Source organism: Dendrobates tinctorius, unplaced genomic scaffold, assembly GCF_039654945.1.
Source record: "Dendrobates tinctorius isolate UK_male_01 unplaced genomic scaffold, ASM3965494v1 ptg000075l, whole genome shotgun sequence".
Lineage (NCBI taxonomy): Eukaryota > Metazoa > Chordata > Amphibia > Anura > Dendrobatidae > Dendrobates > Dendrobates tinctorius.
Window position 1 is genome coordinate 1,415,185 of NW_027361743.1, and position 14,011 is coordinate 1,429,195.

At 46.9% G+C, this 14,011-nt stretch overlaps 1 protein-coding gene across 2 annotated transcripts in view; it reads right to left on the bottom strand.

Annotated features, from left to right (window-relative positions):
- Window positions 1–9,572: 9,572 nt before the first annotated feature.
- ARHGAP42 (Rho GTPase activating protein 42) overlaps window positions 9,573–14,011 on the bottom strand; it is a 373,376-nt gene continuing 368,937 nt past the window's right edge. For both annotated transcript variants that reach the window (XM_073582941.1, XM_073582942.1), the window contains exon 24: window positions 9,573–13,758. In XM_073582941.1, the coding sequence (XP_073439042.1) occupies window positions 13,670–13,758 (89 nt within the window). In that variant the 3' untranslated portion in view covers window positions 9,573–13,669. The remainder of the gene's footprint in view (window positions 13,759–14,011) is intronic.

Below are 14,011 nucleotides of genomic sequence, written 5' to 3' on the forward strand. Positions count from 1 at the left end.
ATAATACATTATTTCAACAAGCCACCAAAGATGTCTGGAGGAAACAGATGTCTGGCAGTAAAATAGTCCACTCTTTCTATGTAGAACATGTGTACACTTCATCAAGCTGAGGATGAATAAGTATTGAGGACTCGGGGGAGATTGCTATTGGCCAATGGTTATCTAAAGTGTATGAGAACCTTATAGGATCTGTCACTTGTGAGAAATATGTCAATTTTTCTTACCTGGTGAGAATGCCACTGTTCTCCTGAATCCGGCATTGTTTTTCTTTTGTTCTTGTGCCTCTCTGTTCCTGAGATATGGCCCCCTCAAGACAGTATCTAAATAGTCTTTTTAGCTTTTTATCAACGTAGGATGTGGTTTTCAACTTTTCTCTATGGGCGTGTTCTCAGTGCCACGCCCCGTTTGTGAACAAGACTCAATTACATACAATCTCAGGAACGGAGAGTCGCAGGAAAAAAAGAAAAACATTGCTGGATTCGGGAGAACAGTGGGATTTTTATAGCAACTGACAGATCCTCTTTAAGACATTGGTTGAAAGCATAACCCACTTAAAAGGTTAAAAATTAATTTAGGACAATAGTTATAAATGAGCCTTGTCTGGTATTACAATATTCACATAAATGATGGTGAGCTGCAATATCAGACTCCCTGTGCCGTATATTATTAGCTATAAACAATATACAACTTTTTGGGTCAAGTGTCCTGACATTTGGGTGCGACACAAAAAGGGCAGGGCAGCAGGAGACCACGACCTCCCTCTGCTGAACTAATAGTGTATTTCCTTATTATTTAGTGAAATGCATAGAGACATAAAGCAAAATCATAAAACTGCATAATTGAGACTTGGAAGAAACAGATTTTAATGAGAAAACTCATTCAGAATATTTCTATTCATCAGGACACAATAACTCAATGAGCAGACAACCCACTAATACCATCTGCTGCGACATTGAAATTAGATAAGAAATGAAATCCTAGGAGAAATAATCATATTAACTGTATGTGAGTCATCCTGCGGAAGGTGCTGCAAAAGCTAAACCTGCCGTCGGCTTCACTTCCTCTGCTGAATGTTAAAGGGAGATTACACTTTTCATTCCAATTACTTAATGAGAAATATCACAAGATTTGATTATGGGTGTAGCTACAGTTATGGTAGCTTTTCTATTTCAATACAGAGCAGTTCATCTGTGAATTCATGACACCATCAATGAAGTGAAGCTCCTGGAGACCAGCAGCACTCATGTAGCCCCATCATGCCACCACATTTTACTGTAGGCACCATATATTTAGAAAAAATGTATGGTGCCTACAGTGAGACATGGTGGTGGCTGCATGAGCACGCTGGTGTCCGGGAGCTACATTTCATAGATCATGAATTCACAGATGTACTGCTCTATATTGAAAGAGAAGATCCTGCCATTAGTCCATGCTCTTGGTAGACGTGCACTTTTCAAACATCAGAATGATCTAAACACACATCTTTTACATTTCTGAAGAACAGGGTGAAATGATTCAGTGGCCAAAACTGAGTCACAACTGAACACCTATGGGGAATTCTGCAGAGACAAGTTGTCATCACTCTCCATCCAGCATCCAGGCTTTAAAAGAAAGGAAAAAAATGTTGCAATGTGTTGTCAATATCACATGCCAGGTCTAGAAGACTTGGTGCTGTCCTTAAAAATCATGGAGGTCATACAAAATACTAGATGGAGTAGTTTTTGATGTGGGGTGTACACATTTTTGCATCAACTAATTTGAGTGCACATCCAGTTGGAAGAATGTCTCAAGTGGGGTACCATAGGGCTCTGTCCTAGGTCCTGTATTGTTCAACATCTTTATTAACGATTTAGATGAAGGAATTGAGAGTAAATTGATTAAATTTGCTGATGACACAAAGCTAGGAGGGATAGCTAATACTAGAGAAGAGAGAGAGAGGATTCAAAAAGATATAAATAAACTGGAGAAGTGGGCAGCAACTAACAGAATGGTTTTTAACAGGGAAAAATGCAAGGTACTACATCTGGGCAATAAAAATGAAAAAAGCATATACAGAATGGGAGGAATAGGGCTAAGCAACAGCACATGTGAAAAAGACTTGGGTATACTAATAGATCACAGACTGAATATGAGTCAACAGTGTGATGCAGCAGCAAAAAAGGCAAAGGCAATTCTAGGATGTATTAACAGAAGCATACAGTCTAGATCACGTGAAGTCATTATTTCCCTCTACTCCTCTTTGGTCAGACCTCAACTGGAATATTGTGTCCAGTTTTGGGCACCACATTTTAAAAAGACATCAACAAACTGGAGCAAGTTCAGAAAAGAGCGACCAGAATGGTGACCGGTCTGCAAACCCTGTCTTATGAGGAAAGGTTGCAGGATTTGGGAATGTTTAGTTTGCAAAAGAGAAGACTTAATAGCTGTCCACAAATATCTAAAGGGCTGTCACATTGTAGAAGGATCATCTTTATTCTCATTTGCACAAGGAAAGACTAGAAGCAATGGGATGAAACTGAATGGGAGGAGACACATTAGATATTAGAAAAAACTTTTTGACAGTTAGAGTGATCAATGAGTGGAACAGGCTGCCATGAGAAGTGGTGAGTTCTCCTTCAATGGAAGTCTTCAAGCAGAGGCTGGACAGACATCTGACTGGGATGATTTAGCGAATCCTGCTTTGAGCAGGGGGTTGGACCAGATGGCCCAGGAGGTCCCTTCCAACTCTACGATTCTATGATTCTATGAGTAAAAACCAAATAATTTCAATGAATTTTAGAACGCAGTAACAGTTTCAGGTAGAAACTAAACAGCTAAGACTAGCTTGAAAAATCAAATAGGCACTGAAAGACTTGGAAGTGTCCAGAGGGCACCTGGTGTACCAACATCAGGAGTAACGTTCAGATAAGTGAAACGTTCTGTCATTTCAGATATTTTAGCTTTTGTAAAATGACAATTATATTGCTGACGTATCCGGAGAAACTGTCCATTATTGTTTCAGATACTTTAGCTTTAGTAAAAACAAGTTGCTCTACTACTTTTATAATGGTGACCTATACTTTGTATAGGTTATTAATATCAGATTGGTGGGTGTCTAACACACGGCACACACATATTAGCAGCCGTTGGAGGACGGATTTTAGTTGTGAAGCTGAACAGCATTAGGTCCGTCAACTGAATAGTGGCCACTGTTGGGTACAGCACATCCACTCCTATTCATTCCAATTGTGGCTGATCTGCAGAACCCGGCAGTGACCGCCACACATCTGACAGAGCTGTGTTGGTCAGCTCCGCAACTGCGAATATCCTGTCAGTTTGCGCCATTTTGGGCACTTGATCGGTGGGGGTGCTGGGTATTGGACCCCACTGATGTGATATCTTATACTGATGACCTATCCTAACGATAGCTCACCAATATAAAACCTCAACTAGGCAGAAAGTGCTTCACCTCGTTGCGCCGGCCATAATTCCACATTCTGTGCTGTCTATGTGATACTAGAGGTGTGCCCGATGCTATCGCATCGGGAGGGAAGTGTGTGTGTGGGGGGTGTGTGTGAGTACATATGTATGTGTATGTGTGTGTGAGTACGTGTGTGTGTATGTGAGTACGTGTGTGTGTGTGTATGTGAGTACGTGTGTGTGTGTGTGTGTGTGTATGTGAGTACGTGTGTGTGTGTGTGAGTACGTTTGTGTGTATGTGAGTACGTGTGTGTGTATGTGAGTACGTGTGTGTGTATGTGAGTACGTGTGTGTGTGTGTAGCTGAGTACGTGTGTGTGTATGTGAGTACGTGTGTGTGTGTGTATGTGAGAGTATGCATGTGGGTATGTGAGTACGTGTGTGTGTGTGAACATGTGTGTGTGAGTACGTGTGTGTGTGTACATGTGTGTGTATGTACATGTGTGTCTATGTGATATGGGTGACCAAAGCCCAAGATAAGCCGAGACATTTTAACCAGATTATTGCCCATAATCTTTGCTGTCAGAGGGACATAATTTGCCTTCATACATTCTGGAGCCCCGCAGATTCTTACGGTTTATATATATATTGTGGATTTCTGTAACAACCCTGCTGGCATCACTGCATGGCCTCCCATCCCCCGCACACCAACTTACTTTCTGCTTCAAGCCATGCTGTGAATTCTGTCTGTTGCCAGCTCTGTGCCTCTGCTCTCCATGTTTCCTGACTGTGTGAATAGGGGGGCGGCGCCTGAACTCTCTGGTTCTTATGCAGTCAGGGTGCACCTGGCTAATGGGTCCCTGACCAATCACCTAGAGCCCTGGACTATTTTACCCTGCCACACCCACTGGAACATTGCCTGAGCAATGTCTAATCTCAGTATCTTGCTGCTGAGGAAGCCAGGCCCCGTTCTGTGTATTTCCTCCTTCTCTGGAGGAATACTTCTTGTCTTGCCTCGTACCTTGTCTGCCTGCCAGGAGGCTGAATATCCTGGCCCTTGAGTCTTGGTTCCAGTATCTTGTCTGTACTCTGTTCTACCTTAGTCTCCCTTTCTCCTTGTCCGTGGCTTCCTTCCCTGCTGTATCTTTCCTTGTGTCCTCCCTGTCTGTGAATCTGCACCCTTGCAGCTCTATCTGTGAATCTGCACCCTTGCAGCTCTATCTGTGAATCCGCACCCTTGCAGCTCTGTGAATCTGCACCCTTGCAGCTCTGTGAATCTGCACCCTTGCAGCTCTATCTGTGAATCTGCACCCTTGCAGCTCTGCCTGCACGGCTCTCTAGCCGCTCAGCCTGCACGGCTCTCTAGCCGCTCAGCCTGCACGGCTCTCTAGCCGCTCAGCCTGCACGGTTCTTTAGCCGCTCAGCCTGCACGGCTCTCTAGCCGCTCAGCCTGCACGGCTCTCTAGCCGCTCTGCCTGCACGGCTCTCTAGCCGCTCTGCCTGCCCGGCTCCCTTGCCACCCAGCCTACTCCACACTCCTGCGGCTCTGCCTTCTCCACACTCCTGCCTATATCCATACCTGCACCTCCTGTGTGAACAGGTCCAAATCCTGTTCCAACATACACCACTCCCTCCTGCCTGCACCTGCTGTGTGAACAGGTCCCTACCTGCCCCTTCTCATACCACGCCAGTCTGTCCTGTGTCTCCAAGCCGTGCCCGCCTGTCCTGTGTCTCCAAGCCGTGCCCGCCTGTCCTGTCTCCAAGCCGTGCCCGCCTGTCCTGTGTCTCCAACCCATGCCTGCCTGTCCTGTGTCTCCAAGCCGTGCCCACCTGTCCTGTCTCCAAGCCGTGCCCGCCTGTCCTGTGTCTCCAAGCCGTGCCCGCCTGTCCTGTGTCTCCAAGCCGTGCCCGCCTGTCCTGTGTCTCCAAGCCGTGCCGGCTTGCCCTGTGTCTCAGCCTGCTTGTCACTCGCACCTGTCCAGGTGTCCTGTTCCAGAGTGGGATCAGCAGCCACAGCCAGGCACCACCCTGGAGTGGCACCTGGCAGCTACCTGCCGCACAAGCCTGACCTCACCATCAGAGGCTCCAGTGAAGACCAAGGTAGCTGCCATAGTTACGCCCCTTCCAGGGTAGTCTGGTTTGTGGCACAGTGGGGCCACAACCCCCTGGCTCGCGCCACTCAGCCAAGGCGTGAGCGTGACAGTTTGCTCAGGCCATGGTCCCCGCTGAGTCCCATGTCCTTCCGCTTGCGGAGCATGATGAACTTTCTCTCTGCCAGTATGAGCATCTGGAAGAATTTGTTCCGCCCTGCGTGGTTCCGTTTGTTGAGACTTCTGAACCCATGATTGTCTCCAATGCCATCTACAACCAGCTCCTGGCTTATGAGAAGCTCAACCCTGTAGACCCGCCTACATTTTATGGGAACCCTAAAGAGTGCCAAGGGTTCCTGGAACAGTGCGTGCTCTACATCCAAGGGAATGCAGCCTGTTTCCCATCTGACTGGCTCAAGGTGGGATAAATCATGTCCTACCTGGCTGAAGATGCTCTGATTTGGATCACTCCCCTCTGGGAAGCAGGGGATCCTATCATCTCGAACTTCGAGGCCTTCCTGGTGGCCTTCCCCAAAGCCTTTGAAGTACCCAGTTCAGCTACGTCTGCTAAGTCTTCCCTTTCCAGATCCGAGAGGCGTGCCAGACGGGTGAAACCAGTGAGGAAACCGCCTCGTCAGACTGCGACCGTCCGAAACCCTCCAGTTCCTCCACCTGTTAAAGCAGCTACTCGACTTGAACCCAAGAAGACTGTTAAGAGTGGGCTGGCAAAGCAGCAGCCTGAAACCAGTTGTAAAATGGGCATACAGTATTGCTGCGGTTGTGTGGAACACCCGGACGGCTTCTGTCCGAAGGAGCGCAAGCTCCAAAACCTTGGGTCAGTGGGAAAGGCTGCCCTTGGTAAGAGTCCCTCCTCCTCTCTAAGATCGGTGACTGTTCGTGTGCCTTGTGGGAGCTTCGGCCCTGCAGATGTGTTAAAGCTGCAAGCCAGACGGAGTCTGTGTAGGGTTCCTGTTCCACAGCTCCAGAATCCAGTGACGGTGTTTGGTGATGGTCGTGCCCTACTTATGAACAGTCGAGTGTCGAAGGGACAACTACAGCTCCAAATCAGAGCATTATATTTGGAGAAGTTTATTTTACACTTGCTGACCAGTTTGCCCATCGGTCCTTCTGAGCCGGATACTCTACTGCCCGTTCCGGTCCGAAGACCCAGCGTGGTGCCGCACTTGGAGCTACCTAGTCACCAAAGGTATCTAGTTCCAATGTTACAAGGTCAGGCTACAGTGTTACCTTCCCCATCTGTTCTGCTGGCTATTGGGTCATGGTGTGCTGATGTCACTGAAGAAAAGGAAGCAGTGGCGCCCTCTTCACACACCTCCTGTGACCAGTTCCCAGAAGCATCCCTGTCGCTTGAAAATTTTTCTTGAGGCCATGGGCAGAAGATGGATCCTATACGGATGCCCTCAGATTCCATGTAGCAAGTGGATGAAGAAGTTGGAGCAGAAGCTCTTGTACGTCTGCTTTTTACCAACCCAGAGGAACAGGTCCAGTTCTCTTCTGATAACGGGCGAAGGATGGATCCAGTGTGGGTACCCTCAACTTCTAGTTGGCCGGCTAATGAAGATACTAAGGAGGAGGTCCAATTTACTTGGGATATCAGGCTGAAGTTGGACTCAGTGAAGGTCTCTTCTGTTTCCAGCTGGCCGGCTGATGTAGGGGTCAAGTCTGAGGCTTCCAGGTCCCTGGTTTATGCTACCTAGGAGAAAGAAATCCAAGTCCTTATACCCTCTGTGTTGGAAGATGACTCCATCAGGCACCAAGAAGCTTGGCACTCTGGGATTCCTGATGGCACACATATTCCACCCTACCTGAAGGATGTCGTGTCAACCTGGACTGTGTGTGGTCCCGTACTCCTTCTTCTGGTCATTCTGGCAGGCTTGAGGAAGAGGGGCCGTAAAGGGGGGGTACTGTAACAACCCTGCTGGCATCACTGCATGGCCTCCCATCTCCCGCACGCCAACTTACTTTCTGCTTCAAGCCATGCTGTGAATTCTGTCTGTTGCCAGCTCTGTGCCTCTGCTCTCCATGTTTCCTGACTGTGTGTATAGGGGAGCGGCGCCTGAACTCTCTGGTTCTTATGCAGTCAGGGTGCACCTGGCTAATGGGTCCCTGACCAATCACCTAGAGCCCTGGACTATTTTACCCTGCCACACCCACTGGAACATTGCTTGAGCAATGTCTACTCTCAGTTAGTATCTTGCTGCTGAGGAAGCCAGGCCCCGTTCTGTGTATTTCCTCCTTCTCTGGAGGAATACTTCTTGTCTTGCCTTGTACCTTGTCTGCCTGCCAGGAGGCTGAATATCCTGGCCCTTGAGTCTTGGTTCCAGCACCTTGTCTGTACTCTGTCCTACCTTAGTCTCCCTTTCTCCTTGTCCGTGGCTTCCTTCCCTGCTGTATCTTTCCTTGTGTCCTCCCTGTCTGTGAATCTGCACCCTTGCAGCTCTGTGAATCTGCACCCTTGCAGCTCTATCTGTGCATCTGCACCCTTGCAGCTCTGCCTGCACGGCTCTCTAGCCGCTCTGCCTGCACGGCTCTCTAGCCGCCCTGCCTGCACGGCTCTCTAGCCGCCCTGCCTGCACGGCTCTCTAGCCGCCCTGCCTGCACGGCTCTCTAGCTGCTCTGCCTGCACGGCTCCCTTGCCGCACAGCCTACTCCGCACTCCTGCGGCTCTGCCTACTCCATACTCCTGCCTATATCCATACCTGCACCTCCTGTGTGAACAGGTCCAAATCCTGTTCCAACATACACCACTCCCTCCTGCCTGCACCTGCTGTGTGAACAGGTCCCAACCTGCCCCTTCTCATACCACGGCAGTCTGTCCTGTGTCTCCAAGCCGTGCCTGCCTGTCCTGTGTCTCCAAGCCGTGCCCGCCTGTCCTGTGTCTCCAAGCCGTGCCTGCCTGTCCTGTGTCTCCAAGCCGTGCCCGCCTGTCCTGTGTCTCCAAGCTGTGCCCGCCTGTCCTGTGTCTCCAAGCCGTGCCCGCCTGTCCTGTGTCTCCAAGCCATGCCCGCCTGTCCTGTGTCTCCAAGCCGTGCCCGCCTGTCCTGTGTCTCCAAGCCGTTCCCGCCTGTCCTGTGTCTCCAAGCCGTGCCGGCTTGCCCTGTGTCTCAGCCTGCTTGTCACTCGCACCTGTCCAGGTGTCCTGTTCCAGAGTGGGATCAGCAGCCACAGCCAGACACCACCCTGGAGTGGCACCCGGCAGCTACCTGCCGCACAAGCCTGACCTCACCATCAGTGGCTCCAGTGAAGACCGAGGTAGATGCCGTAGTTACGCCCCTTCCAGGGTAGTCTGGTTTGTGGCACAGTGGGGCCACAACCCCCTGGCTCGCGCCACTCAGCCAAGGCGCGAGCGTGACAATTTCTTTACCTTTCCAATGTGCACTGAAGTGTGACCATAGAGCAGAACTCACCAGCACTACTTTACACCATGTAATAGAGGATATGATGAAGGTATGGTGGAGGAATCATGAGAACTAGGCAGTGAAGAACAAAGATGTAAGGCTAGAAAAGAGATTCAGCTCACCTTTCATTAGTTCATGTGAACTTAGCAATGTCTCTGAGCACGGACACGTCTCTGCCAAAACGTCATTAGTACAATTCCAAGGAGAAAAAGAACGTCCAGCTCCAAGAGTAAAATTCAAAGATTTATTTGGTACAATTTAAAATTGGATACATGGCTGCTAGTGATCAAGAGCTGGTAAACGGAAAAATTTACCGCATGGGGATGATCCAAGACTCTCTGAATGCGTTTCGAGCAAACATTGCTCTTAGACTCAGAGTCTTTGAATTTTACTCTTGGAGCTGGACGTTCTTTTTCTTCTTGGAAGTGAAGAACAAACCCTGGAGGCATCAAAACAAAGGTGTAGCACAGCGCAACAATGGACAAGGATTACTCCTTAGCTATGGTTACATCATGTGCTCATCATTCAGATACTATTTAAAAAAAATTTTCTAAGCTCTTAAAACCCTCTAATTTGCTGCAAATCCTTGTGTAGAACAAACACCACGTGATGCAACAGTTTCCCAATGAATGCCCGAGTGTTATGCGAAATGGCACTCATACTGGTTTTTCTTATAAATATGGTTTATTCGACATCTTATACATAACATTTTATACACTGGAGTACATATACAGTGTGGTTTTAGGTGCAATTATTTACATAGATAAAAACTGAGCTTTCTAAATAAAATAGACTTCTATGCGTGAGTTAACGAAAATCTCAAGAGACTCTAAACTGAAAGAGGTTGTTCAGGATTATAACAAAAAAACAAACAAACTTTTTTCCCAAAAAAACAGCACCAATTCGTGGCTGTATTTGGCATAACAGCTCTGACACATTCCCGTAAGAATAGGGTGCAACACCAGCCACATCCAACGGACAAGAGTGGTACCGATTTTGTGCATAACTCCATCTCTTCCCGACGGGACCCTTTTTTTTTCTAATCCTGGACAAGTCCTTTAATATCTACATAGATAGAAAGTTGGACAGTCAACACTTGTGTACAGTTTCTACTTAGAATTATCATCCTGGGTATTTTTTCATGTTACACCTCCTAACCCGCAGGTGGCGACATGGTCCAAAGAACATGAAGGTTTCCACTTGTGTTGACCTCCTTGACAGTGAGTTTGATAAGTTATTATGGTGCCTATGGCTCTGGAATAAAACAAATTTTATCACATTGGAATTTTTTTTCATGGTGTCATTATTAGTAGCAACTTCAAATGGAGATATAAATGTCTAAGAGCGACTACAATCCAGAAATCCAAATGCACGTCATCAAAAAAAAAAAATTAACTAAAGGAATGGAATAGATTTTCAATCATAAAAAATGTCTTGCGTGTGATTCTTCTATCATAAGAAAACAGGAAAATAAATAGCTGTGAGGGTTTGGTTCACAGAAAATAAATAGAGGAAGAAGCTAATGGTTAGCTTCTCCACCGGCGCTCCACAAAAATTGTCAAATTTCTTTAAACCGCTTTGATGAAAATGTAGAATCGTGATTTCTAATACTTTTTTTTTTTTTTACATGTTGAAGTTTATTAAGGTCTCATAAAAGGGATGGGCGTGCGGCTGATTTCACCATAGATCAGTTTTATTTCCCCTGCACAATGAAAAAAATACACGATGGCCTTTGAAACCAAGTCCAGGCCTCTAAAGAAGAAGTGTTCTTCAGTAGCTTTCTGCTCTAAGGCCAGCTTCACACTTCCGAGTTTCACAGTCTGGGTATGGACCATGATGTTTGGACTGGCTGCTGTTCTCCTGGCTTAAACTCATCGCTCTCATGGTCATACGAGTCTGTTGAGGTCCCAATGAAAGTCCAGAATTCATGGTCCCCACACAGTGGAACCTAAGTAGGCTACAGAGGTGTTCTGCCAATGGCAACGGATATACATGGCCACTACAGAGCCTATAAGCCAGGGGGGGATCCGGTGCTAAACAGCCCTGCCCCCTACCACTATTTCATTATTCTATGTTGGGGGACACAGTGAAGCACCCTAATGAAATTTGCACACTTAGCTCTAATACTTCAGTTTATACATTTTAGGCTGGTTTCACACTTGCGTTTTTTTGCGCTGTGTTTTTTTTCCTATAACTAACATGGGCGCGCTTTGGCATGCGTTTGTACACGTTTGTATGCTTTTGTATGCGCATGCGTTTTTTTGTAGTGTGCGCCCGGGAACACAAAATGCATCCTGTTGCATTTTTTGTGTGTCCGACCTGTCTAAAAAAAACGCATGCGCACGGAATGCGCACAAAATTCACCCCAAAACACATTAAAGTCAATGGGAGCGCTATGTGCACGTCAGCGCATAAAAGGCATGCGCAAAAAACAAGAGAATGCAAAAAAAAGCTTGATGCTTTTATATGCGCATTTGCACTGCGCACGCAACATGTGAAAGTAGCCGAACACATGAAATTTTCCATTACTAAGACCAAAGGATTTGGTGGCTGACACTTAACAAGAATGTTTTATTATGACAATGTAGCTTAAAAGGCATTATCCACTACTGGACAAACCATTATTAATGGGATCAGGGAGCTGAAAAAAATGATACTCCCCTCCCAACTGGTGCAACTCCTCCATAATCAGTGCTCTGTCAGCCGCTCTCCTTCAATCAACATCCAGCATGGGCATCACGTGAGACCCACAGCCAATTAGTAGCTGCAGATTGCCAGTAGCAGTCATGTGACGCCCCCGCCGGATGCTGATCCCAGGAGACTATTGAGGAATTGACATTGAAGGTGGGAGACCAACTGGTAATGTGAGGATCATTTTTTTTAATTCGCTTTTTTTTTTTTTTTTTTTTTTTAAATAAAGGGTTGCACAACTGTGGACAACCCATATAATTTACTGCTGACAACTTTATGGTTCACCTGGCTTTTAAGTTTCACATAAAATAAACCACAAATGTGGGCACAGTCTGAAAAAAAAATCAAAATTCAGCTGCCCTTCTACAGCCAATGGAATTCAGCATCACGTTACTTCCCGATGGCGTCATTGCTTCCTCCAGATATATATTGCCTCATTTCACACTGCGTCCTCTTCACTGTACAGTAAGAAGTTGTTGGCCAATCACGTGGTCCCAGGTGACTAATATTATGTAAAACTTATTTTTTTTCCTAAAATGTGTAAAATGTACCGAAGCATGTAAGAAATTCTCAGTAATATCTTAAGCCTTCATGGAGGGCAACAATAGTGGTCTGCAGGTACAGGACATCATATAACAAAAGTTACAAGAAAGTGAAGATAAAATAAAAATATAGTCACCATAAATGTCAATTATCACTAAAGAGAAAGGAGTTGCACGTCTTAGCTCAATCATCCAGCCTCACACCAACGAAGTCGCTATAAGGGCTGCATAAGTAGCAGGTATTCTGGGGCCCTTGTGCCTGAGGGAGCTAAGAGGCCTGTCTGCCTCATCAGAATAGTGCCTGAGGGAGCCTAGAGACCCATCTGCCACATCAAGCTGGTGCCTGAGGGAGCCTAGAGACCTGTCTGCCTCATCACAATAGTGCCTGAGGGAGCCTAGAGACCCATTTGCCACATCAAGCTGGTGCCTGAGGGAGCCTAGAGACCTGTCTGCCACATCAGAATAGTGCCTGAGGGAGCCTAGAGACCCATCTGCCACATCAAGCTGGTGCCTGAGGGAGCCTAGAGACCTATCTGCCACATCAGAATAGTGCCTGAGGGAGCCTAGAGACCCATCTGTCACATCAAGCTGGTGCCTGATGGAGCTCAGAGACCTGTCTGTCACATCAGAATAATGCCTGAGGGAGCTAAGAGACTCAACTTCCACATCAGAATAGTGCCTGAGGAAGCATATAGACCAATCTGCCACATAAGACTGGTGCCTGAAAGAGCCTAGAATCCCATCTGCGACATCAGATTGGTGCCTGAAGGAGCGTAGAGACCCATATTCCACATCAAACTGGTGCCTGAGGGAGGATAGAATTCCATCTACCACATCAGACGGGTGCCTGATGGAGCCTATATTACTATCTGCCACACCAAAATGGTGCCTGAGGAAGCCTATAATCCCATCTACCCCGTCAGATTGATGCCTTAGGGAGTATGGAGACTTTTCTGCTACATAAAACTGGTGCTTCATGGAGCTCAGAGATGCCTCTATGGAGCCCAGAGAAGTTTCTCACACATCAAACTAGTGTCTGATCTAGCCCAGAATCTCATATGCTACATCAGACTGATGCCTGAGGGAGCCCAGGGATCCCTTTGCTACCCAGCAACACACCAGTATTATCAGAGGGACATGGTAGGCTGGTGGACCACTTACAGATTTTGCTTTGGACCTTCTAGCTATACCTCTGCATATACAAAACATTGGTACCGGTGGTCAGTGCAAGTCCTCCATGAATCGAGTACCGAATATCTCAAGGCTTTGGTCATGTCTGGACCTGTGCGCAGCATGAAATACATAGACTTATATATATATATATATTATACTCATTTCACTGTAATTTTAAATTCTTCATAGCAAGCCTCGAGTCAACCAGTGGACGATCCCTTAAAGAGAGTCTTCAAGTCAAAAGCCATCGGAGACTTCAATGCTGGTAGATCGCTGTATCCGTATTAGATACAGTCCTCATCTTCTCATTTGTCAACATGGATACCATGAAGATAGCGCTGTCTACACAACCATCATCAGAGGTAGACCACGTAATTCTCTGGAACCAATCCGGTCTTGCCTTCGTAGGTAGCCTTCAGCCAGCCTGGTTCCACAGATCTGTACACTGGGCAATGGGAACAAAGATGGGTATAAGTGTAATTCGGAGAAAGGTACAGATGATGTAGCAAGGGCCAAACAAGTGTTCATGTCGCGTCACTGTCACAGTACACTACTCGCCTGGTGCCTTCAATACAACAAAGTTAAAGGGATTGTCCGTGTCCAAGATATAGATGACAGAACCTCAAGATAGGTCCAACAGTATGACACTGGTGGGAGTCCGACACATGGCGCCCTCATCAGTCAGCTGTTTGCTGGGC